The following is a 25,943-nucleotide window of genomic DNA, read 5'->3' as shown; positions in this document are numbered from 1 at the left end:
GCTGGACTGTGAGGGATGTGTGATAACTCTTTTAATGCCATTCATGTGTATGATGAATCGAACATGCAAGTAGAGTAGGGTTAATGCTGATTTGCTGAATTTGCCAATTTTATTTAATTTTTCATGAAGAAATGAACAGACGAAATGATAGAAGAGTTTTCATTGTCCGACTGAACTAAATTTATTATAGCCTTATACTGCTGCTGTATAATGTACAAAAGCATAATATTGCACAATACTTTTTGCATTACCATGCACTCACTATATGTTCATAACTGATCAGTCATATATTCTGTATTCATATTTAATACTCATAGTGTATATTGTATCTCATCATCTGTATTGTCTGGTATAGTCTGTATTATCTTGTATAGTATAGTGTTATTTATGTCTGTACTTCTGAGAGTCACAAACAGCTGGAACCTAATTCCTTGTGTGCGTCAACACACGGCCAATAAACCTGATTCTGATTATAGATGTCTTTTTTCACACTAGTAGGCAGAACAATGCTATGCGGGAAACCATCATTTTCTTTTGAATTCAAATAATATTTAATATATAATATTGATATTAAAAATAGAAAGCTAAGTTGCACTTACGGCTGGCAAACATTACTCACTCACTCTCTCACTCATTTTCTACCGCTTATACAAACTTCTCAGGTCACTGGGAGCCTGTGCCTATCTCAGGCGTCATCGGGAATTAAGGCAGGATACACCCTGGACGGAGTGCCAACCCATCACAAGGCACACACACTCATTCACTCACGCAATCACACTACGGACAATTTTCCAGAGATTCCAAACAACCTACCATGCATGTCTTTGGACCGGGGGAGGAAACCTTAGTACCCGGAGGAACCCCCCGAGGTACAGGGAGAACAAGAAAACTCCACACACACAAGGCGGGAATCGAACCCCGACCCTGGAGGTGTGAGCTGAACGTGCTAACCACTAAGCCACCGTGCCCCCCCGGCAAACATTAATTTGTTTTTTAAAAACATTCATGAATTGTTTAATATTGGGAGATTTTGTGAGAAGATGAGATTTACTGCAACTGTCTGAACACACACACACACACACACACACACTGCACTTACATCTGAACTCCCACATCTCAGTAAAAACATCTCTAAAAACAAACTTGTTCTAACCTTTTATTTTGAAGCATCTTAATAAGAGGGATTTTAAACTGTTCTGGAAGAATATTTCAATTCTAAAATTATACTTTGTGTACTAGAATAACAGCACTATTTTGACCAGAGAGTAGATTTAAGGACCAAAGTTACATGTTGCTTAGTAAAAATGCTTTTCTCAGCTTTTCTCTCCTGCAGTGATTACGTTTTATTTGGACGGTTAATGGCTGATGTGTGGTTTCAGGCAGCTGAGCTGTAATGATGTACATGAGCAGAGCTGACGGGATGAAGACGTGAAGACACACAAGATCCCACATGTTTACAGTGTAAAGTAAACGTGTGCTACTTACACACTTTAAAGAACATACCAGCAAGAGACTAAAATAAGGAGACTGAAATGTAGGAAAATGTCTTTATTACTGTATAATATTACTTATGTACATGATTGGAAACAATTCCTGAAAAGACTGATTTGGGTTTAGGAGCTCACTTAGGTTATACTCTGCAGACAATGTTGTAGGGTCAAAGATCAATCTGTTACAATATACACCTTTCCTTATAGTAATACATAGGAACAAAGGCTCATATCCAGCCTGTGTATTAGAATAATGATGAGGCATTTCAGGCATCATAGCTACACAGGTCTCTTCTGAATTAGAAGCATAACAGGAGCCGACCTAAATTCATAAATATTATAACCCTGACTATGCTCATGCCTCCAAAACACAGCAGCAGCAAAAACTTTGTCAGGAAGCTATAAATATATGTACATACACTTTCAGCTGGAGAGGTGAAACCAAAGCAAAAAAAACAAAAACAAAAAACAATACCACACACAGTAGGAAAGAAATCAAATGCACATAAAAAACAAAAAAAATAAAATTAAAAAACAAATTCTTATCTGTACCTAAAAACATGAACGATTTTAGATCTGGCTGATTCTGCACCATACGAGCAGTTTCAGGCTCAGCAGAGCACAGACAGTAGTGTGGAATTTGCGGTTACATTTTAGAGTACTGTAGTGTATTCAGTAGTGTACATAATCCAGTGTCATAAACATTTACAGGTATTGCCCCGTAACAACAAGAGTTCTAATATAAACCTAAGAACCACATAAAAAGACAACCAACTCTCCATATAAATATTATTTTTGGCTTTCACATGCTAGAGAGGTTTCGATTAACAATTTCATGCCCAGTTGGCATCGAATCCTAAGAACATCTCATCCTTTAACATGACTAACGTCCTATTTATACATTAAGTATCTGTATACCAATCGTTAAGACTGAATATTCTACAGAGAAAGAGATATCAGTAGTACCTGTGAGTGTATACTCAAAAATAAAAAATAAAAAGGTCATCACAAAAATACAGCAAGCTTCAAGAACTGTCTATAAGATTACAAAAAAAGGAAGGGGAGGAAAAAATTATACTTACAAACTATTTACAAGTTGCATATCAAGAGCAGTAAGGGAGTGAGCAGGAGCAGGGCAGTAGTACTGATTATATAAAAGGTTCTTGTGTGGTATAGTAGTCAAAAATACAGTGTTGAAGAGCTGAGGCCACTCCTTAATGTCAGGTTGAACAGCTCATCCTGTCTTCACATGCACACTGCGCTGGGGTACTTTTCACTCTACTAATGCTTCATCTCCCGAACTGGAGCACTCCCTGTGAATATTGCATATTCCTTTCATCTACTCAACCTTTCCAGTGTGTTCATGGTTGAAAGGCATATTGCCAAAGAGATACTGTTAAATTGTTCATACTGTTGCTACAGGATGCTACAGTGATACGTGTAAAATGCAGAACCGAGCAAAAAAAGAAAAGAAAAGTTACCAGTGTGTTGGGGTTACAATCAGAGCGCTTTATCCCACCATGCAATCCCATCAGTGTTCAAGCATCTAAAGTTCACCCCAACGCTTTCACTTAGCTTAGTATCTAATCAACCTGAAACCAAAAGGCAATGAGATCTACACTGTTGTACCTTTCCAAAAATACATTCTATATACATTTAGCTTTACTTATGGAGTACAAGAGAAATCTAATGACACTAAAGCAAAACAAGCGAATGAAGAATGTCGATCTAATCCAAGCTAAAATAAATACACAATGCACCATTCAAAGTTGTAAATGGGTCATACTAAGTGAGACGTGATTATTCAGTTCACACACAAACACACACCCCTCCATGAATGAATGCAGCAATAAATGCAGAATTAATAGATTAATTCACGGTGGATGAAGGGTAAAAACAAAAAAATAGGCACTGTCCAGTTTTCAAACACACATCAGTGGTGCCAAAATATAACCCAACACAAATACACACGTATATATTTTTTTTAGTAATTTTTCCCCAAATGGTTAGCTTTCCCCTGGAGTGCCCTACCTAACCTGTCTACTTAACCCTTGCTTTAAATCTTAGGTTTGGGTAAAATTATATGCACCCCGATTATACCAAAAGCTAAAGCTCAAAATAGCACCTGCATTCAAGTAAAATACTCTGCTCAGGTCAAACACACACAACCCACATTCCTACACGAGCGAGACAGATGGAGTGCAATAAACTCTGTACAAACCCACATTCAAATTTTACTTCTTAACATGATAGCAGCTCGGAGCTGGATTCAGTGACTTGTTATAGTAGTTCACGTAATATGCACGTTAAAGTGATAGCTGCTCCGAGCTGCTGATATGGGACTAATTGAAATATCTGGGAAATGTCAGCTATTCTTTGGGCAGCAGTGCTCAATGTAGATCAATAGGATCAGAACTTGCTGTCTGTGGGCGTACATTAAAAAGGGATGGAGGAGCAGTTGAATTCAAGAATATGATGCAATATAATTTTGTTAGTAGTTTTGGCTTGTGGGTGAGGTAGGCCGTGTCACGACTCGACTGACGACGGTACATTTTCTCACACTGGCAGGATAGTTTGGAGCAGTAGTAATTTTGTACACTTGTTTCTGTTACAGTGTTCTCTGACCCTCACTCTGGCTTGGGCTTTCTTCACATTTTGACATCCTCGTCCACACTGAGTTGAGACAGGGTCTTTTTGATGCGCAGAGCGGTCAGTCGCGCGGCACCGTTGGCATACCAGCACTCCCTCATAATCTTCCCCATCACACGCAGAGCCTGTGAGGCAGGAAGCGGGAGGACAGTTACAGGGGTGACATTTGCATCCATATGGTGTTCAATATGCTAAGTGTGTGCGCGTGCATGTGCGCGTGCATGTGTGTACCTCATAGCTCTGCCACCAGTTGGGTACATTGGGTCTTAACCTCTGGTCACACACCACCTTTCTCATCTCCTCAATGGATGGGTCAGAGGGCACTAGGTCATAGTAGGGGAGCTGGTATTCTTCATGGATACCTGACACACACAAACACACACAATTACTCTGACAGCAGTGTTGGCTACAAAGTTTACAATGCCACACTCATTCTAAAAACGGATATGGTGAAATGTTCTGCAAGGTTCGTTTAATATGTTTGCAGTTTCAGCATCTGCAGGACAGTGAGTTATATTTATGATTTTATTGGCAACATAACAATTTGTACTTGTTTGTCTAATTAATACGAGAGGCTGCTGAAGGAATAAATATTCAAGTAACAAGAAAAAACTTGCATTGTAGACAAAATCAAATGTAATGATAAATGGATAAAAGGTATGACAAGTGAATGAATGAAAAATCTTAAATGGTGGTGAATTATTGGAAAACAACCAACTTTGGGATGATAACACCCTACCACTTGCATTGTGCTACATCACCCCACTCATTTAATTTCCTAGGACAGCATACCATTACATGTTTTATTCCTTTTACACTCTTTAGCTCTAGTAAATATATCGCTCAAACTGAAAAATGTGTAATCCTCCTGTCTGCATATATCCCTGGCTGCCAGGGACAATTGATCACAGGCTTGCTGCCCTCACAAGAAATAAAACCATCACCTTTTAACATGCATAAAATTCCTGCTGTGGTCCTGAGCTCCTCAGTAAACATCATCTAAGATCACTGTGTCAGTGTCTAGTAAGGAGGGCTAATACCCTTCTCCCTAAGCCTGGTCTTACCTCCGGCATTGCAGCGGCGTGCAATCTCCCAGTACACCAGCCCCAGCGCATAGATGTCAGCACATTTAAAGGAGTCAAAGTGGCACATGTTGATACTTTCATCCAACACCTCTGGAGCCATGTACCTGAAACACCAAAGCCAAACTTTTCAGACACAAACACAAGCAGCCTATACTTCAATATTTGGTGGTATTTGGCTCACTTTTGTGACAGAATGTTCAAATGCGTGGGTGGATTGAGTGTGTCTACCTCTTGGTGCCCACGCGCTGGTTGGGGGCGATGTCGATGGTATCTGTGACAGACTCGTGGCGCACTGCGAGGCCCAGATCCGCGATGGCACATGTGAGATTCTTCTTTACCAGAATGTTCTTTGATTTCAGGTCACGGTGAGCAATACCAGGCTTACCTGATTAAGAAGAATTAAATCCCATTAAATTACAGACATCGAAATCCTTCTCATGAGACCAATACCTATGTTTTTATCCATAGAGTGTGTATCGTTTAATAAAGGAAAAAAATGCAATTGAACTTGAACACGTGTACCACCAGGCAGTCTTTGTCAGCCCTACTTCTAAAACAAATGGCACTGAGTTTATGAACTTAAGATAAACATATTTGACTTATTATCTCAATTCACTAGAAAATAACCTGGTGACCTGAGCATCTTGTCTGGTCTCACACATACCCTGGGTGCCCAGGATCTCCATATGCAGGTGTGCCAGGCCACTGGCTGCAGAAAGCGCCAATTTGATCATGATCTCGATGGTGACGGAGTATCGATTCAGATAATCAAACAGAGACCCATGCTCATGATAATCAGACACCAGCCACAACTGAGTCCATGTGCCATTATCTGAAAGACACACACAGAGTGATTGTTGAACTGAATTTCAGAGAAACATGAATATATCTATTTAGGGAGCTTTTATAATTTCATAATACAGGTGTAAAAGCTGGTGTTACAAATGAGTTTGTATTTAGGGTAATTGTATTTAGCAAATATGTATTCTAGTATTACACTATAATGTTATCACAGTATGCAATTTAGGTGACTACAGAAAAATACATTCACAGAACACTTTATTAGGAACACCAGGACATCCAACATACACATGCAATTATCTATCTAATCAGCCAATCATGTGGCAGCAGTGCATTGCAAAAATCATTAAAATGAAGGAATCAGCTTCAAGTATTGTTTACATCAACCTTCAGTTGAATGGGGGAAAATGATCTTAATGCTTCTGACTATGGCATGACTGTTGGTGTCAGATGGGCTGGTTTGACGGTTTCTGTAACTGTTGATCTCTTGGGATCTTCACACAATCTGTCTCTAGAGCTTACTCTAGAGTTCAATGGTGTAATTTAAAAAAAACAAACAAACGCATCCAGTATCCTCTGCGGACAAAACCAACTTGTTGATGAGACAGATCAGTGGAGAATGATCAGTCAAGTTCACGTTGACAGAAAGGTTACAGTAACTCAGAAAATCCCTCTGTACTATTGTGGAAAGCATGGAAAGGCAGGAAAGCATCTCAGAATATGCAACACTTTAAACCTTGAGATGGATGTGCTACAACAGATAATCATGTCAGGTTCTACTTCTGACAACCAGGAACAGAAAGCTAAGGCTGCAGTGTACACAGACTCACCAAAACTGCTCAGCCAGGAAAAAAACTGGTCTGAAAACCTCAATTTATTCTTAGGCACACAGATGGTAGGGTCATAATTTGGCACCAACAGCTTCCAGAATCCGTGGACCCAACCTGCCTTGTGTGCCACAGATTATTTGAGTATGGTTGATGTCCATGTGCACCCCTTCATGGTCACAATTTACTAATCTTCTAATGGCTACATCCAGAACAATAATGCACATTGGCTTCATGGACATGATATTGACTTCAGTGCTCTTCCTAGTCACCGGATCTGAATCTGGAAGATCACTTTTGGGATGTGGTAGAACAAGCCATTCACATCATGAAAATAAAAAATCTGCAGGAATTATGTGATGCAATCATGTCAACATGAACCAGAATCTCAAAGGAATATTTCCAAAATATTTTTTTGGATTATTATTGGAATTATTGGAATAATTGACTCAATGACAATGAAGGAACTCTATTGAATGTAAGGTTGCACCCTGTGCAGTATGAGGACAGTTTTCCTAATAAAGTGCTTGATGAATGTTAGGGTTCTATTCATTTAACATTTAGAACAATAACAGTTACAGTCAAAGTTCTGCACAACTGTGTCACGTTAGGACAGCATCATATGTACAAAATTAGCATCATATGAAAAAAATGACGTTTTTAATCACACTAATGATACGTGACAATCATTTTAACGTGTCTGCAAAAAATCTAAAAAATAATGTTTGGTAATTTTCAGGTTTATTCAACAATAATGGGAATGTATACATATATCAGTAAAGTGCAGTTATACATTTCATTATTCCAAAATCTTTATAAAAAAATAAATAAATAAATAAATAAAAAGATAGAAAAGTAAAGAAAAATTTGCCTTTCTGGGGGGCACAACATAAAAGTGATTGCTCAGATTAGACAGAGATCATGAATTTGAATTCTAATTATTCCAAATCCAAGGGAACAAAATTGGTTGTGCTGAATTAAAATCTTCAAATCTTGCTTAAAACTCAACTACAGATGTAGTTCATTGTAAGAGCTGATTTTGCATTTGGATATTCATATGTATGTGTTTTAGCCCTATAGTCCTACCCAAATGACCTGAACTGTACAGAGTCAGTCTGCTCTGTGCATATAAGACTCGTGGTACAATTTTAGGCCATTTGAAATTATGTTCTTTGAAACCCACATCTCAATAATTATTAAAAAAATAATTAATTGGAAACAAATCATTCCTATGTACTATGTATGTCTCGGCATTTCCACCTAGCTTGCTGATCCTACCCACAGTGCTTAGTCTTCAGTCAAAACTCACAGTTCTGCTCATGGCCCTAAGGGGGGCAGTGAAGCCCTGGTTCCTTCACTAGTGAGGTAAACACCCTAGCTACTTCCCTAACAAGCCACCTTAATGTGAATACATGGAGAGTTGTAGCATCACCAACCAGACTTGATTTACCACCTCAAATAAGCAAAAAGTCTGATGTGTATCAAACTCTAGATCTGTTTGTGGTCAGATGGAAAATATTCCAGATGTAGCCCATTATTTGGACCTGGCTCACCACCCACCTGCCTTAAGTGTTAACATTTTCACAGGGACTACTGAATAATGGCAACTCCCAAAATACACTGAATGCGTATTTGGTTATCATCTTGGCTCATGAGAGCACCTAACTTGGAGCTCTTTTGCACATGTAACCGTGTTACATTCATTATTGCAATTTGTCTGTTTCAAGGTTTTCTTTTAGTTTACCTTTGTTGTCAGCGGCAATAAATCCCAGGATGTTCTCATGTCGCAGCATTATGGTCTGATAGATCTCAGCTTCACGAAACCAGGAGCGCTCTTCTCGAGAGGAGAAAATCTTCACTGCCACGTCTCCTCCTCTCCACTTCCCCCTCCACACTTCTCCAAAGCGGCCCTTACCTATGATCTCCTGTAGCACAATAGTTCGGGCTACTGTCCTCTGAACAAACAGAGGCAGACCTGTCCAAAAACAAACAGAGAAAAAAGGGAGCACAGTATAGATTATTTTTTTTGTATTTACTTATTTTTTATGTATTTCAGGGAACACTACTTCAGTCAGTTGTGCAAATTCTAGACATGTTAAAAAAAACAAGAAGACAACACTCCATAGCTTCTAAAATGTCTAATATCTTGGGTATCCAAATGCTATAGAATTAAAGGCATTTAGTGTTTAACTAAAAGCGGTTGTCCAACCAGCCAATCATGTGGCAGCAGCACAATGAATACAATTGTGTAGATACAGATAAAGAGCTTCAATTAATGTTAATGTGAAATGATTTGTGAGAGATAATAGAGGTAGTAGAATTATACATTAACATTAAGAATTAACAAATATATGTTAGGGAATTTTCCTCCCTGGCTGAACTAAAGCTGTGTGTGCTTCCTCAGGTGTACTGCTGACCTGAACCTGAGCCGGATGTTGACAGGTCATAGATGAGGTCCTGTAGTGTTTTGTCTTTAGCCAAGTACAGGTGCTCAGTGCTAGGGTCCTCCACCTCCAGCCTCTGTCTGTGGCCATAGGCTCTCTGATGGTGTTGGAAAAGGAAGAGGCCCAGCAGTACCAGCAGAAACAGAGCAAACAAAGGGCCTGCAACCACAGCAGCCAGCTCCACCGGCCCCCAGCCACCCATCATGGCTGAGTTCGGCTGCACGGTCACTAAAAAAAAATAACAGAATTGTTAAAAATCAGTACATTTATATATTTAAAATAATTATCTGTTCTAAAAGTGTTTCTGGTTTTCTATGTGACAATGATTCAAATAAACATTCGTTTTTTATACATTATTGTTTCTATTGTAACATCTTGTACAGGAACTAGGATCAGCAGAGAATCCTTCATATAAACCTTCATTTTTTTAGCAAGTGTTCTTTGCGAGGAGACATTTATTTTGCATTTTTGGTAGAACCAGAAGTTGAGGTGGAACCATACATAGTCAGCAGGACACTTACCCGAGTGCACCTTGAGGTCGAGACTGTTGCAGTAGTCCGTATAGCAGCAGTGGATGTTGAGCAGCCCCTCGGCACTCAAGCAGAAGAAGGGTTGCCCTGGAGGAACCAGTTTGTCTTTGTCAATGCAGATTCGTACATGCTGCTCCTGGCCATCAATAAGTGAGGTTGAAGCCATGCAGGCCCCCGTCGTCTCACAGCGGTAGCCATTCTTTTCACACTGAGACGTGGTGCAGTTACACAACAGACCTAGACAGAGAATGGGAGAGACATGGACTTGTGAAAACACTCTAAAAACCTACAGTGCTGCTCACTATCTCCTCATAGAACAGAGGGTACAGACTTCAGTATACTGCTGTATCGCTTTCAAACCGCCACCTGCGCCAACAGAAACTAATGGACCCGTGTGATCCTGTCGGTAATTTATTTCCCCAACAAGAATAACCATTGTGAGGACAAATACATTGTCACATTCAGCCATGCTACTGACAAATAAGTGTTGGTTAAACAAACAATTTACACAAATGTCAGGCACAATGAAATAAAATCTCAACGATAACACAGTCAAGTTTGTATTAATCCGAACTTTTTCACAAAGTTAGAACACAAGATCAGAGACTTAAAAAATTGTAACGGTTAAGTTTTGCTGCATTTTGTGCCAAAACTCTCCGTTTCCTCTGGCTTAGTTTTTGAGAAATAAAACTGTACATTCTGGCTCTAGACATCAACAAATAAAATGATTCTGTATATAGTGACATTTATACAGACAAAATAGCCCTAAACAATCAATCAATGAATCAATCAAAAACACAACTGAATCCTACAGAACATTTGTGTAAAAATGCAGATTTAACAGGAAGACAAATACACTGTACATGTAGATCAAACAGTGTCAGTACATGAGCATGTTTTAACTAAACTGAGCCAAAACACGTGTCCAGACACTACCACTATGTTCCTTGGGCAGACTGGAAAAATCTAGTGCCAAATCTAGAAAGCCTGTGTTGTGGTTCTTTTGAGAGAAAAAAAATCTTCCATAACAGATTATTGCAGCCTGAAACATTTGGTCTGCTTTTGATTGATTTAAATGGAGGCACATTAGTTACATTGAGATCTGTGGTTATTTAATAGAGGGGACTTCTGGGAGACTTTGCCTTAATGACATGTATGAGTCAACTATGGTTATGAATGTGAACCATCAAGATAGGCTGACCTAACCTGAGCAAAAGAAGCTTATTGAGCACCGAAACTTGCAATGTGAACTTAGCTATAGTGTCTGATTCACACAATCATAAAACTGAATTTCTAGATCCAGGACTAAAATATCAAGACTTATTTATTCTGCTGGCATTACAAAATTTAAGTGATCCATTCTCACTGCGATACATTTTTGCATGTTTGTGTATGCTCACCTTACCTGTCTTCATTAGCTACCTGCACTTCTTGTTACCTGGAGGACTGAATAATCTAAAGCAGGTAGACAAGTTTTGTTTCGCTGTGTTTTTTGTAGATTTAGTCGGCCATATGACCTTTTAAGTGTCAGATCACTGTCCATACTTTTACACACTCCGCTACTTAGTCCCTACATCCCTGACAGCTTCCTGCTACTGTTGCTTTGAAAAATGTGGACACTTCACACAATGTTTTAATAACTGTAGCTTTTCATTTTCACATTCAAAAGACACAGAGGCACTGTGCATGTAGGGAAATGCCAAAGTCATACTCGCTCATTCCCTCTTACATGAGGGCTTGCACACACGCACACAGACACACACAGACGCACACGCACACACGTGTCTGTATAGCCTGCAGCCCGGTCTCCTTTAACAAACAGATTTGATTGATGTAGAAGTAAATTGAACAGACACAGTCTATACACAAGAATGATGTTAAAGAAAATACAGTACACGATACACTGAAGAAAAACATGGAGAGACCAATTTAACTTTAAACACACTCCGTACAAAGCTATGAAAATGTGTTCACTATAGTATTACTGCACGCAATATTGTTGAACATACACTAGTCAGCGCTGTTTCTGTTTATTGACTTTTGTGTATTGTCTTGTAATTTTTTGTTTGCACTGTCTTATGCAAATGTGTAGTGTTTATACCTCCCAGCTCCAGGGTCTCGGATTTGCTGCTAGTGAGCTCTCCTCGGTCACACGACACCTACTGCAGTGTAGTGTAATACGCTTGGAGCACATCTGCCCTCTTCCACACACATCAGCTCACAGACACCTCGATTTGACCCTGAACTCAGGTTACTGTCTGTATGGAGTGTCTGTGTGTTTTTCCTCAGGGTTCTCCAGCTACATTATCCCGTGTGTGTGTTGCTAAGTTATTAACTGGTATCCAAGCCTGAGGTAAATTGGGCCTGGAATCACCTTAAGACTCTTGATATAGAAAAATGGCTCTTAAAGAATAGAAATTTCTATAATAGTTATACAATATCAGCCAAGCCACACATCAGACGAAAACACGGTTTCCCCTCTTCTGCATACATGATCTTACAGACAACCACAACTGGCTAGTTGGCCTGTGACTAACAGGAAAAACTGCATGCCATTACTCCCACCAAGAAAGTATGGACAGTTGTGCTGTCTTAGTTTCACAGATGGCGGTGGCATTTTTTGGACTTCTGAACACTATGATGTGTGAATACAAGATAAAGATGTACATGAAAAAAAATCTATACACAAGTAACCAGCAGAGACTTTTACTGTGAAAAGATAGTTTAAAGGTTAACAGAAAGTTTTCAAAGCTCTTTACAATTATATGTTCATTATTATTCCAATATATTCAACGACTAAAACTATAAAATCTAGCACCACATCCAAAAGTATTGGAACAGCAAGGTCTGTTGTATTGTTGCTGCGCTGTTTGCAATCACGTACAGAACGAGACGATAAATCAGAATTTCAGCTTTAATTTCATGATGTTTACATATAGATATTATACATTATTTAAGATATGGGCAAAAGTATCGGACTTGAAGTTAATTAAAGTAAATGACACAATATTTGGTTTGGTCCCTTGTGTGCAATAACCGCATCAACCCAGAGACTCGGTGAAGTCACCAAACTGTTGCATTCTTCAGCTGTGAGACTTGTACAGCAGATTCTTTCAGTTGCTGTTTGGGTTTTAGGGGGTTACTCCCTTCAGTCTCCCCTTTAAGAGGTGAAATGCTGCTCAACAGGTTTAAGGTCTGGTGATAGCCAACTCCACCAAGGACCTCTTCAGGGGAAAAAATGTGGAAGGATTTAGACTGGCCAAATCAGTGTGTTTTGGGTCATTGTCTTGCTCTGCTTAACTATATTGGATGCATTTCTCTGTAAATTCATTTCAGTTCATTCTGCTGCCATCAGCATGAGTTACATCATCAATATAGATGTTCCAAAAGCAAGCTGTCAATATGTTCCAACAGTGTCATGTTTGAAATTTCAGGAATTAATTCCGTTGAATTAAATTTTATTTGTATTCATCGCATTTAACAATGGATATTTTCTTAAAACAGCTTTACAGAATCTAAAAAATATAGTACAAAAAGTTGTTTGTATTTATCCCCAATAAGCAAGCCTGAGGTGACTGTGGCAAGAAATTACTCCCTTAGATGGAAGGAACCAGACTCAAGGGAACCTCGTCCTCATTTGGGTGACACTGAAGGGTGTGATTATAATTAATTATAAACACCAGAGAATGTTATTATGAATAATGTCCTTTCTACAGTCATATACAGTCGGTCATTTATTTATTGATTAGAAGGGTGTTGTCCACATATAGTTCTCTTTGAATGTCTAAAATCTTCAGGCTGGTACTTCTCTTGGTGCCACAGGATCCTCACAGTGTTGGCCTCCTCTCACTGAAGGTGAGACACAACTAGAACTGGCAATTAAATGCTGAAATTCTGGTACTTTTATATTCATCATTTGATCCCAAACCCAAATGTATTCAGTGTTTTTCAAAAACAAAAGAACTGTCTTTTTAAAAAAAATTTATTTTTAAAAAGAACTGACAGTCCTGACATAAAAAAATGTAGGTGGCCTAACTGTAGACAAATGACTGTAAATTATATACACTGAGGGCTAACTAGGATTTTCCTTTAGTTTGTATTAAGGAGCCTATTTAAAAGACAGAGTGGAGTTAAAATAGCCAGCATCTAAAATAGGCCACTTGGATGAATAACTAAATAAGCTTTTAAATTCCACTTTGTCTGTGTGTGTGTGTGTGTGTGTGTGTCCTCAAAGACCTGACAGCATCACCACACTTATTCCAGGCTCTGCTCTGTCAGCAACGTTTAAACGTTCACAGACAGAGGAAGGAGCTGGTATATGCACTCCTATAGACTACAAAGACAAGCACACTGCTAGCCTGTTAGCCCTTCTGAACATAAATCTGGCTCTCTGTGTGCGTGTGTGTGCATGAAAACTGAAGTCGAGTTGTGTTCGTTAGTGTAGGAAGGAATGTTTTCATATGTACAAGCATGTCTTCGTCCCTCCGTTTTCTCCCACACTCTAGGAAATAACCGGGCATTGTATTAGTGTAACAGCTTCACATTAAAGGAATGTCTTCGTTCCTCTTCTTAATCTTTATCTACTGTACAGTATATGTATCAGGTTTATGATCACCATATGATAAAAACATTTCTCTGCAGGAAGAAAAACAAGTAAAAAATAAAACGATTAAAAGGCACTTGTTTATGTTTTTTGTAAACCGCTTCCGTTGACTGTTTTAATCAATCTTTCACTCAAATATATTTTTTATATTAAGCTTTAAACGTGCTTAAATCATTCTTTCACATTTTAGAGGGGATCATTTGTCACCATGAGTTATGAATAGACACACAAACATTACCTACCTGAATGATTTTTAGGATAAAACTTCACCACTATCTTCCTTTCAGGATATTCTGTCATGTCCGGCTCCTATCCGCTTATCGTAAGCCCTTTATTGTTAAAGTGGTTTAACAGCTGTGATTATAAATGTGTTACACAGAAGCCTATTTTAAACATTAGTCACAAAATTTTAAGTCCTGCAGAAATTGCACATGTGCTACAGAAACAGTCAGTTTCTTTTCTTTCTGAAAATTTCCCAGATGAGCCATGTCCTTCTGAGGAAGAGACAGATGTTTCACACACAGTGACACCTCTCTCTTACTCATGGAGAAACAACACAAATGGCACATACAAGCTGGAATGCAGCCATTATCCAAATGATCTATGCTCCTTTACAATGTCACAAATGTTGACAAACTCGCTAGGATTATGGTAATCAAAACCTTGGTGAAGATTTATGGGGTCAGAATTGTTTCGTTATTCTGAATAAATACACTATGATCCACAAATATATAAAGAGTTTCACAAATATTTTTACAAATTCAATTTCAAGTTACAATTACAATTCAAGTTCAATTCTGCTTTCTTTGGAAACGATTTCAGCATCATCATTGGGTCCAGGGGTAGTGTGAAGAGCGAGTAAATCAGAACGTGATTGGCTGGAGTAGACGGTGGGCGGAGTCCACCTATTTGTGGATTCTTGTGCACGTCTTGACGTTAGAAATGTTTCAAATCCACAAATGCACAGAACGCAATCCACAAATGTATGCAGTGATTCACAAATGCACAGAACGCGATTCACAAATGAGCAGGAAGCAATTCGCAAATAAATACAATTTAAAAATATTTTTTTTATTTGCAAATCCCATTTTATTTATTTGTGAATTTCATTTCTTTTTGTGAAATTTGTAAAAATATTTGTGAAACTCTTTATATTTATTTGTGGATCATAGTGTATTTATTCAGAATAACGAAACAATTCTGACTCCATAAAGATTCAGCTACTGACAGAAACCACATCACATCTTTCAATTTGTCAGAAGCCCTATTCACACTGGATTAGTTTTACATGTTGCAGTTATTGCCAGAACACCTCTGAGTAATAAGCCACCAAATCAGTCATTTTTTTTTTTTTTTTTTTATTTTATAAATTGACCAGTTGCTGGTCTATAAACATCAATATATTTTGTAACTTCATCAAAAATCCCCCAAAGAAGAAACCCCAAATAATATAAGATTCTATAATGTCCTATGGGGAGATAGAGTATTTTCACCTATTCTTCTGTGTAATAATACTCCAAGTAAGCACGTTTCTTTTGTGCTGTGCAGAATGCCCTATCAGCCAGGCTTCAAACTTATAAAATAGAGTGTGTTTTTTTTTTTTTTTAATAAATAAATAAATAAATAAATAAATAAATAAATAAAAAACCTTTTTAAGTAAGTACACAATAAATTCTTATTGTGACCATTATGTTTACATGGTAAAGGCATTCTCATCTCTGTGACTTATTCTGAGATCGGTGGATTGCCAATGTCAGTCAAATCATAAAAATCTTCACCGGTCCGAATCAGACTACACAGAGCCCATGAACATTTCAAATGCCTTATTAATGATAATGCCTGTGTGTGCAAACTGACAAGGCTAGAAAACAGTGCTCTCTGTACGTGTCTACTCAGGTGTTTTACCGCAGAGACGGAACAAAACCACAAAAATGTGTGATGTATAGAGGAATTGGGTGAGGCAAAACAAGCATGTCGTAATGTGCTCATTACCCCTGAATGTTGCCATTTTATTATCGCCAGCATGTTTCAGCTGCATGTCCTGCTTTGTATTCCCTCACCAATGATGAACCCACAATACGCAATCTATGATAAGAAGACACATACTGTAAGCCACAGAACACTAAGCAAACCTTCTGCTATCCTGGCTATGTATTAGGAGACTGGGCAACTCTGGAGCTCAAACAGAACTACACACAGAGCTTAGAGAAACAGTATTATAGTTTGTGTGACAGTCTATATGTAAGGCGGTGAGAGATTGTATGCTGTTGTACATATGACAAGGTCTCTTTCCTCTTTCAGCTGATTCCAGTAAAGAGAGAGAGGGTGGCGAATCGCTATAGGTTACACTGACATGTTCTTTGTCATGACAACAGAGAGAGAAGGGAGGAGGTGAATTGGGAGTATATTATTGACCGGGTGTAAGATGATGCTCGGATTTGCTGCGCCTACAGCACAGGCCAGTATGGAAAGGGAAAGAAAGGCAGGGGGGAGAGAAAAAGAGAAAGAGAACACAAAGGAAAGGGTGTGAATGCATGTACGAGTTCATGTCCATTTTCTGCCCTTACGATGGATCATTTCTCTGTCCTTTATGAATAAACACCGCACACCTCAGTGAATCTTCCCTCAGCTTTGAATCACAGCCCTGAACACATGCTGAACAGTTCAGCTTGGATGATTGTATCATCCTCAGAGCGGATCGTGTTTCTCAGGCAAACGCAGTGACCGTGCAGACCTCAGACCTGTGCTGCCTCCCTAACCTCCATCAGGAAGGAGTGAAAGTCTGTCTTCTATTTGTGCATAAAAACAATATGAACGCACTAGACGTTTTTATCACCCACGTACACGGATTTTACGCGAATCTTTACACGTGTGTACGTGTATTTTATAGAGATCACCTCATATGGGTTCAGTGGCATTTTCTCTGAACTTAAAACGTAATGTAAATAAAAATGAGTGATGCGTCCTGAAGTACGCGCTATAAGGCCTGAATTCCTTAGTAAACATTTTTTAAATATTTCAATTTTTAAAACTGAATATTTAAGACTGACACTGGCTTCATAACTGCCAGTTTCGTGGGGGGGGGGGGGGTCATTTTCAACGATATGCTCGATTTTACAGATGATTGTAGCCGGTTAGGTAATTAATCACCACACTTAGCTTCTTCGTGGTTAGCCTGTGATAGCTAACTGGCTAACTAGCTAGCCTCATTCCATAGACGCTGAGGCACAGAGTTAAGGTTAGCTTTAAGATAACGTAGACTAATACAAACAACCCACAGCACACATGTTCATTATACACTCATAAAAACAACCCGAAACCTCAGACATAAAGGAAACCTGGTTTGCTAGCGAGTTAGCAACCGAGCCTCCGAATTCAAGACCCGCCATGTTGTTGTAGTTAAAGCCAAATTCACCGCGACTGAATAAACACGGAACCCAAATATCACAGAAGTAAACAAACATTGCCTTACCGTCACATTCTCTACCAAATCCCAAAACAGCCAAACATACAATCAGGATTCGGGTTTTATCCATGGTCAGAATCCCATAGCATTACATTTAAGCATTTAAAGTGCGATATTGACAGCAGAGCTCGAGCTCAAACCATCAAACACACACACAGCGTCAGAGCCGGGTGGAGTTAAAGGCATAGGCGATTTAAAGGGAACGGCTTCATTTTGGCAGAGCCATCTGGGCCGATAAAATCTGAAATCTTTGCTTTACAAGAAGGGCTGCTGGTTAATAAATGGGTTATTAATGTTCTATAACACAAAAGCGACTTTTTAAGCGACTTTTTTAAGCGACTTTTTAAGCGACATTAATTGTTAAAAAGCAAATATCAGGTTTAGTTTACTGTTTCTAGTAATAACTAGGCCTAATACAGTTGCTCTACAAATATTTTACACACACACACACACACACGCACGCACACACGCACACACACACGCACATGCACACATATATTTGTCATTACAGAAGGAGTCTCGAATGTACAGACATTATAAGATGTTTTCCAAGTCTTCTTCTCTCGGAGGTCCTACAACATTAATATAACTATAAATGTTTCATCAGTGTGACGGGTCGTTCAATACAAACAGTAATCACTGGCAAATCACTGGTATACACTGAGCACTGTTATGCAAAGCGGCTAAGCAATATGGGTTGTCAGGATAGGAACATTTTTACTTTGCTATCAATAGCAGGTAAAGTATCGTAAATCAAATAACCAAATTGGAAAGACACACACACACACACACACACACACACACACACACACACACACACACACACACACACACACACACACACAAACACACACACGTTGATTGAAGTCACTGAATTCCTCCTTATATTAAGCTTTTTATAAATTACATAAAGCAAAGTAATTCATTCAAACAAGGTTTTCTTAACATGTTCTGTCCCTGTTGGGAGTCAGGAGGCAAACTAATGTTGGCTGATATCTCAGATAGATATCTCATAGATTTTTTTCCACAGACATAGAGAAATGTTATCTAAGTCCCACAAAACACCAAAGCGCGTGATTATAAAGTAAAAAAAAACTTCTTGAAAGACTTTTGCATTTATTTTCTTATTTTTATATCTTTATGTTTACAATGTGTACTTCACCGCATGAGCCGCCTCTATGACGGGCTTGTGTTTGCGTCTTTGGGTTTTTGAAGCTGGAGAGGCTTGGGGTGATAGCCTGGACAACATGAGCAGTGAGTTCTCCTGCTCTAGGATCTCGTCACTAACAGAGACTCCATCCAGATACTGCTTAAGAAGACTCCTCAGGTGCTGGTTCTCCAATCCTACTTCATTCTTTTTCCTTTCTAAACACAAACGCTCCAGCACAATCTTGTTATATCTTTTCCAGAACTTTTCCAGATCTGTATAGTCCATCATTGTCTAACATTTGAGGAGTGAAAGGATAAATGTCAAAAATATAATATACGGAGCTGGATATAAATGTTTCAAATACTCAACTGTTCAAATCAATATGTTTGTTGAGTTTGGACATTAGTGAGTGAGTGATGATGTGATGAACGTGTGCTGTTTCATAATAATTATAATAATGAATGTGTTTTGTTAAAATGTGTATTTTATCTGTGCTAACTCTTCAGACTCACCTCCACAGCATGTGCTTTCTCTTGACTCAGTTCCTCAGCATTTAAAGATAACGTGTAAAAGGGAAGCACCTTCTCCTGCTCCATTTCAAGCTTGCGGCACACAACAGCCAGATGGAGCAAAGTCTCACTCTGAGGATGACAAACAAAAGGGATGTCCATGTAAAAAATCAGCCCAATATCCAGCTTTGTATTATGTAATATGACTCTGGATACCTGTTTAATCTGACTGCTTTGCTTTAAGAAGCTGACAAGCAGTAGGTGAATGTAAATGTGCATACCTCTTGTATAATACCCTGTAGTTTGTTAATGGTGTCATTGCTGTATATAGTGTGATTAGCTAGCTGTGTTTTTTCAGCTGCCTGGGAAGAAGAGAGCTTGGCTCTGAGATGTCGAATTTCCTGTTTAAGTGGCTCATAATCTTCATGATGCCCACTGATAGATGCCTCATTTTTCCACTGACTGGAGCTCAAATGAGAACGCAGAGCACTGATGGTGTTCTGCAAGCACATAGAAAGCATCAGTTACTCAACCCAACTATGGCTCATTTAAATACATTAGATTCACTGAATTACAAAGCTATATTTTGGCCTTAAGTATTTTTCATTCACTGACCTGCAGCTTATGAATGTGCTTCCCATTCATGTCTATTTTCTGGATGGCTTCTTGCAAATCGAAAACTTCATTGTTTTCTTTGTCATTGTCATTTGTGTACTTCTCCTGTTCTTCCAGAAGCCGCTGCTGCTGCTCTGTCACTTTGCTTTCTACTGCATGCTTCATGCCAGCGTACTGAATAAATACAAATCAAAGAAACTCTGAATCACTACAATTCTTTCTACAGAAATTTTACAAATGCACTTTAGCTTTTCACTTTTAAAGCTATTGGGTTGTGTCCTGTTTTCCATACAGTATGTCCCATTTTGTAGTGCCACAGCTATTTTCTGTAGACTGATTTGGATACACATGAAGTCATTGAGGAACAAACTACCTGTATTTTGTTGTAGTCACGTGTATACTCATAGTCCTGTTTGGCTTCACTGTATATTTCATCATAGCGCTGCTTCAAAGCCTGGTTTTCTGCATTGAGGTATTCACTCTCCTTCTGATGAAGCTTCAAAAGTTTCTCCCTGACAAATCATAACACAGTCAGAGCAGTGAAAGGTTGAATAAAACTAACCAGAAAAAACTACTTGATCTCAAGTGAATGTCAAGACTCAGGTATGCAAAATATATTATTTAATCGGAGGGATGTCTTTGTGAAATGTAGTTTAAGACAAAATAAAAATAAACCCTAAGTTTAAATCTAAGATGATTACAAAGCCATGGATGAGTAATTCTTGGAAACTGTGTCCTGAGTTTGTACTTATTTACAGTATTCTATAGCAACATTACTGATATATACAAAATACACATACAATGTCGCTTGAAAGTTTGCGAAACTTTTAGAAATGTCTATAGTTCTGCATAAATATGACTCAAAACATCATCAGACTTTCACACAAGTCCCATAAGCAGACAAGGTGAACCCAATCAAACTAAGTAGACACAAATACTATACTTGGTAATTCTTTATTTAGGAAAATGTTCCAATATTATATATCTGTGAGAAGCAAAAGTATGTGAACCTCTAGGATTAGTATTTACTTTCAAATTCGCTGATTTCAGTCAATGGGATGACTATCAGGGCTCTGTGACTGTCCTATTGTATTTAAAGAACAGAGATATATCAAAGTCTGATGTTCATTCTGCGTGTTTGTGGATGGTGATCATGGCAAAAACAAGGGAGATTTTTGAGACCTTCAGAAAAATAGTTATTGTTGCTCATCACAAAATGAGCAAAAGTTTACAAAATCAAAAGGTTACAAAATCATCTTGCAAGAGTTTGGACTCCACAAATCTATAGTCAGACAGATTCTGTACAAATGGAGGAAATTTAAGACAATTGCTAACCTCCCCAGATGTGGTCAACCAAGAAAGATCACTCCAAAAGCAAGAAATGTAATATGTTTGTTGGGTCAGGAAGGAACTACTCAGCAAATAAAGGTTTCTTTTATTTTGGCTAATGTAAAATTCTGCCATCAGGTGAACACTGAACAACCTTGGTGTGCAAGGCAGAGTTGCAAGGAGAAAGCCACTATTCTCTAAAAACAACATTGCTACCCATAAGATTTGCTAAAGATCATGTGGAAAAGCCAGAGGACTATTGGAAAAGAACATTTTGAGAAATGGAAGAATGAGACCATGATAAATCCTTTTGGTTTAAAATGAGAAGGCTTATTTTTGGAGAAAGGAAAATACTAAATTCTAACATAAGAACCTTATACCATCAGAATTATACCAGTGAATTCTAAAGGAAAATCACAGGACATCTGTTCATAAACTGCATCTCAAAAGAAAATAGGTCATACACCAAGACAACAAGCCCAAGCACCCAAGTCTGTGTACCAAAGAATGATTAATGAGGAACATAGATAATGTTTTGGAATGGACAAGTCAAAGTCCTGACCTTAATCCAAAAGAAAAATCATGGAACACCCAGCAAAATCCCAGTGTTGAAGCTCTTCTGTACTGAACACTTAGATATAATCCTTCCAAGACATGTGCAGGACTGATCCTCAGTTACCGGACTGATCCACAGTTACTTGCTTTACAAGGGCTCACAACAGATCAAAGAACAAATCAAAGGTTCCTATACTTTTGCAAGTCACAGGTTCTAGACAATTCTAGATCATTTTTCACAATAATTAAATGAAGAAGTATAATATTTTTGGCTTCTTTGTTTTATTATGTTCACTTTCTGCTGATGTTTTTTGGCATATTTATGCATAAATATAGACATTTCTAAAGGGTTCACAAACTTTCAAGTGACACTATACATGTACAACATAAGAGAAAAAGTAAAAAGTATATGTGTGCATGGAAAAGGTGTCTGTATACCTCTCTGTGCTGTAGTCAGTACTGAGTTCCTTCACACTGGTGTTCCAATGTGACTCTAGTGCTGCCAGTCGGCTTTTCTGTATCTCCAGGAAATGATCCAGACACTGGAGATGAGCCCTGTGAGCAAGCGCTGACTGCTGCTCCGCTTCACTCAGATCAGACAACAATAACTGCAACATTACACATACCCATTAGACATACTAGAGCTTGGAGTGACAAATTTCAAACACATAAGCTTTTTTATTTATAATGTCTTGACCTCCCCACCTTAATGACTTTGTCCTTGCAGGCCACAAGTGTCTCAAAAGTTTGGCTGAGTTTTGCAAAATCATCATGCAGCTCTTCTGCCCGAGCCTTGCGCAGGTTCAAACGCCACTGGTGGTTCAACTTGTGCAGGTTAATGTCGAAGTTCATAATGTCACTCTGAACAGTGGTTTAATGATTAATGTTGTGAATTGATCACATAACCTTATTATACAGACCAGAATCAGAATTAGAACCAGAATCAGAATGCACTTAATTTAATCATACATACACAGAATCAGAATGCGCTTTACTCACACATACACGGAATTCTTTATATACATATATAGCCACCTGAGTGTGTCGCTTTTGTGTGTATGATTTCCTACCTATTTGGGTTTTTGGGTATTTGGGTATATTTTCTATTTAAACTTAGCACATACAGATTATTGGTTATACCAATGTATATTGACACATGGTTATTCATGTGAAACATGTCTTATAAGTGAAGTGGTGAAGTAAAGTGAAGTGAAGACATATGTGGGCACAAATTGGTGTAATACTCGGGTCAAACGTGTAGTATTTAATAATCCACATTAAAACAATATTAGTGTTTGTGTGTTCAGAGTTTTGACCATTCTCTACACTTTACCTGCAGGTTTTAAATATATATCTATCCTTCCCAAGCATCAATTTATGATTTCCGACTTCCGAGTTCCCACTTCCGACTACCGACTTCCGACTAACGACGGCCGACTTCCGACTACAAACGTCCGACTTCCGACTTAAGACTTCCGACTTAAGACTTCCGACGGCCGACTTCCGACTAACGACAACCGAATTTCGACACACGATTTACGACTTCCGACTTGTGACCTACGACCATAACATTGACTTGTGGCCATATCAAAGCACTCAGCACAATGAGGGGAACTGCCTCATGTGTATTCTCCTGATGTCACGTGATGTCACGTGAAAATAAAAACAAATCCACAACATGTGACATATAAAAACAGTCAGAACAGTGAGGGGAATTGCGTCACGGATATTCGGATGACGTCACATTCTCGTATCCCCTCGTCTCTTCCCACCATACAAAAAATATGTAAACGTCCAGAATGGAGAAATATGCAGGTAGAATGTTTATGGTGATGTGTCATGTGACAGGCTGGGACGCTTATAACAACTTCTTACATGGCCTCTAAAATGGCAGGAACGAATTAAGTAAAATATTACGTGTCTGGAATAGTACAATATAGTAAAATAGCCTTTTTTTAAATTATTATGACGGTGACTGAGCTGAACGCATATAATAACTAGTATATGCTGGGTGTGTATTTTCTGATTATATCACAAAACGGATTATTGTTGGCTTTTATCAATGCCATATTCATTTATATAGAAGGAAAAGGTTGAGAACACATTGATACCCTGAGATTTATACCAGGGTGTAAGTGTACACTTGGCCACAAGAGAGCGACTAAGACCTGAGTTTCTAAAGAGAGTTTCACAGCCCTTTATCTAGAGCAACATGGTACATTTGACAATCTTCCTGGTTTTGCACACTCATTTGACCTGATGAGGTTGTGTAGTATAGCTGGAGAGATGACTCGTATATGATGGGAGACAATAAAAGGCTAAAAATGTGTACTAAAGAGTTCTCGTGAAACCAGAGTTTGAAAACACTGCTAAAAATATCTAAGTGGAAAAGTAATTATAGATTTATTTGATTCGTGTTGTAAAATTTAGTGATCTTTGTATAATGTATAATGTAATTTGCATCTGCTGTGCTTCATTTGCTTTGAGTCACATCTCGTTGCTTTTTTTTATACGTCTTTGCCTCCCCTCTGTATGCTGTCAATGCCTATATTAGAAAGTGTGTATGTTCCTTGGGGGTGGGGATAGTTTTGTGTGTATGTGTGTGTAGCTAAACCTAGCTATATGAAAGAAGTAGTGTTTGGTGGTGCCTCATGAATGCTGTTGTGCAGAACCCGACAGACAGGCCACCTCATTCAGATAACTTTAACCCACCCCCATCCCATTTTAGATGAAACCCAGCCCTATGACGCTCAGTGTAAACAGAAAAGAAAATCGAGTGAAAATAAGCTAAAGAAACGGTGTTAATTATGCAAAAATGTATTATAGTAATTTTGTTAAAAATGTATCCCCTCTGTCCATCTTGTTATATAAGAGCTTAATCTTTGTGCTTGCTCCTCCTTAGTTTACACTAAAACTCTGTTTGTATTCCCTTTAATTAGTGTGTGTGTGTGTGTGTGTGTGTGTGTGTGTGTGTGTGTGTGTGTGTGTGTGTGTGTGTGTGTGTGTGTGTGTGTAGGCAGGCTTTTGATCACTGTGGGAACTGAGATCTGGGTGGGCTGAATTAAATCTTTAAGATTGAGAACACCGAATTTTCTATGTTGAATCGTATACAATAAGAGCATGTGTATGAGCCAGAAGGAGGGAAGTAAAAGTGCTTATAATTCATAATTATTTATACAATTTTCTTCTGCATTGTTTATTCGAATGCAGAATTTGATGTGTTATTAAAGAAGGATGTTTGTTATTTCGTTGTCTTTTATAGTCTCTTAAATTAGATCAATAATGACTTTTCATAGGTTTGTTACCCCTTTAAGAAAAGTCTAGCATTTCCATTGAGGCGTTCAGGTGGGGCCCACTGATGTACTGCTTGTCAATGCATCTGAAAGTGTTGCCCCTTTAAGAGTTTCCATGCACCGGGGGCAGCCCCTCTGAGATGACACGGTCCTATGAAACTGTGAGTGTGTATGTGTGATTGTGTGTGCCGCTCCTTCACCGGCTCCATGTGAGAACCGTGTTCTTTTCCTCGTTTGCTTATGAAAAAATCTTTTCCAGACTTGTTTTTTAAACAAGTTAAGGGAACGTGTAGGACAAGCTTTTTAAACAGTGCAAGTTTAGCTCAACTCTTCCACGGAGGAACCTGGGGACGTGCGCGCGGGTGTTGAAGCTCCACATTACGCACTGGATAAAGTGAACTCTTCATACAGGTGGGGTTTAGCGGGTTAGGTGAAGGTGAAGCTGGTTAAAGTGGGACTTTGTCTGCAGAACACTCAAGGTGAGTGAGTCAATGTCTGAGCATAATGTTGAAATATAAACAAAGCTTTAATTTAGTCCGTATTTTAATGAGCCTGTGTGTTTGAAAGCTTGTTTACAGAAGAAATGCACTGATTGTT

At 38.6% G+C, this 25,943-nt stretch overlaps 3 protein-coding genes across 8 annotated transcripts in view; 1 reads left to right on the top strand and 2 right to left on the bottom strand.

The window, feature by feature from the left end:
* Positions 1 to 1,533: 1,533 nt before the first annotated feature.
* Positions 1,534 to 18,608, bottom strand: LOC113642667 (activin receptor type-1B-like). The gene is made up of 9 exons (XM_027146271.2): positions 17,902 to 18,608; positions 9,818 to 10,063; positions 9,270 to 9,524; positions 8,597 to 8,827; positions 5,889 to 6,056; positions 5,453 to 5,609; positions 5,204 to 5,328; positions 4,371 to 4,501; positions 1,534 to 4,264 (listed from the first exon to the last, which is right to left on the bottom strand). The coding sequence occupies exons 1-9, from the start codon at positions 17,963 to 17,965 to the stop codon at positions 4,139 to 4,141; spliced, it is 1,503 nt and encodes a 500-aa protein (XP_027002072.1). The 5' UTR covers positions 17,966 to 18,608; the 3' UTR covers positions 1,534 to 4,138.
* Positions 18,609 to 18,991: 383 nt separating this feature from the next.
* LOC113642668 (dynein regulatory complex subunit 2-like) lies at positions 18,992 to 22,973 on the bottom strand. The gene is made up of 7 exons (XM_027146272.2): positions 22,759 to 22,973; positions 22,492 to 22,661; positions 20,543 to 20,681; positions 20,170 to 20,343; positions 19,836 to 20,054; positions 19,558 to 19,686; positions 18,992 to 19,336 (listed from the first exon to the last, which is right to left on the bottom strand). The coding sequence occupies exons 1-7, from the start codon at positions 22,903 to 22,905 to the stop codon at positions 19,040 to 19,042; spliced, it is 1,275 nt and encodes a 424-aa protein (XP_027002073.2). The 5' UTR covers positions 22,906 to 22,973; the 3' UTR covers positions 18,992 to 19,039.
* Positions 22,974 to 25,481: 2,508 nt separating this feature from the next.
* plxnb1b (plexin b1b) overlaps positions 25,482 to 25,943 on the top strand; it is a 62,461-nt gene continuing 61,999 nt past the window's right edge. For 5 of the 6 annotated variants that reach the window (XM_047813544.1, XM_027146261.2, XM_047813537.1 and 2 more), the window contains exon 1: positions 25,483 to 25,825. The gene's annotated coding sequence lies outside the window, so the exon portion shown is untranslated. Of the gene's footprint in view, positions 25,826 to 25,943 lie in introns of all 6 variants that reach the window. The other variant, XM_047813539.1, reaches the window with a different exon arrangement.

The sequence above is a fragment of the Tachysurus fulvidraco genome, chromosome 5 (assembly GCF_022655615.1).
Source record: "Tachysurus fulvidraco isolate hzauxx_2018 chromosome 5, HZAU_PFXX_2.0, whole genome shotgun sequence".
Classification (NCBI taxonomy): Eukaryota; Metazoa; Chordata; class Actinopteri; order Siluriformes; family Bagridae; genus Tachysurus; species Tachysurus fulvidraco.
This window is presented reverse-complemented; position numbering and strand designations above follow the sequence as displayed.

What these genes read in the sequence shown, in the direction of transcription:
- LOC113642667 (XM_027146271.2), bottom strand. Translation starts at nt 17,965, where the DNA reads ATGGATAAAACCCGAATCCTGATTGTATGTTTGGCTGTTTTGGGATTT. An exon ending in TATTGCCGCTGACAACAAAG is followed by an intron (nt 6,057 to 8,596) that starts GTAAACTAAAAG and finishes TGTGTCTTTCAG; the next exon opens with ATAATGGCACATGGACTCAG. An exon ending in ACGCCGCTGCAATGCCGGAG is followed by an intron (nt 4,502 to 5,203) that starts GTAAGACCAGGC and finishes TGTGTGTGTCAG; the next exon opens with GTATCCATGAAGAATACCAG.
- LOC113642668 (XM_027146272.2), bottom strand. Translation starts at nt 22,905, where the DNA reads ATGAACTTCGACATTAACCTGCACAAGTTGAACCACCAGTGGCGTTTG. An exon ending in ACTGACTACAGCACAGAGAG is followed by an intron (nt 20,682 to 22,491) that starts GTATACAGACAC and finishes ATGATTTGTCAG; the next exon opens with GGAGAAACTTTTGAAGCTTC. An exon ending in GTGACTACAACAAAATACAG is followed by an intron (nt 20,344 to 20,542) that starts GTAGTTTGTTCC and finishes GTATTTATTCAG; the next exon opens with TACGCTGGCATGAAGCATGC.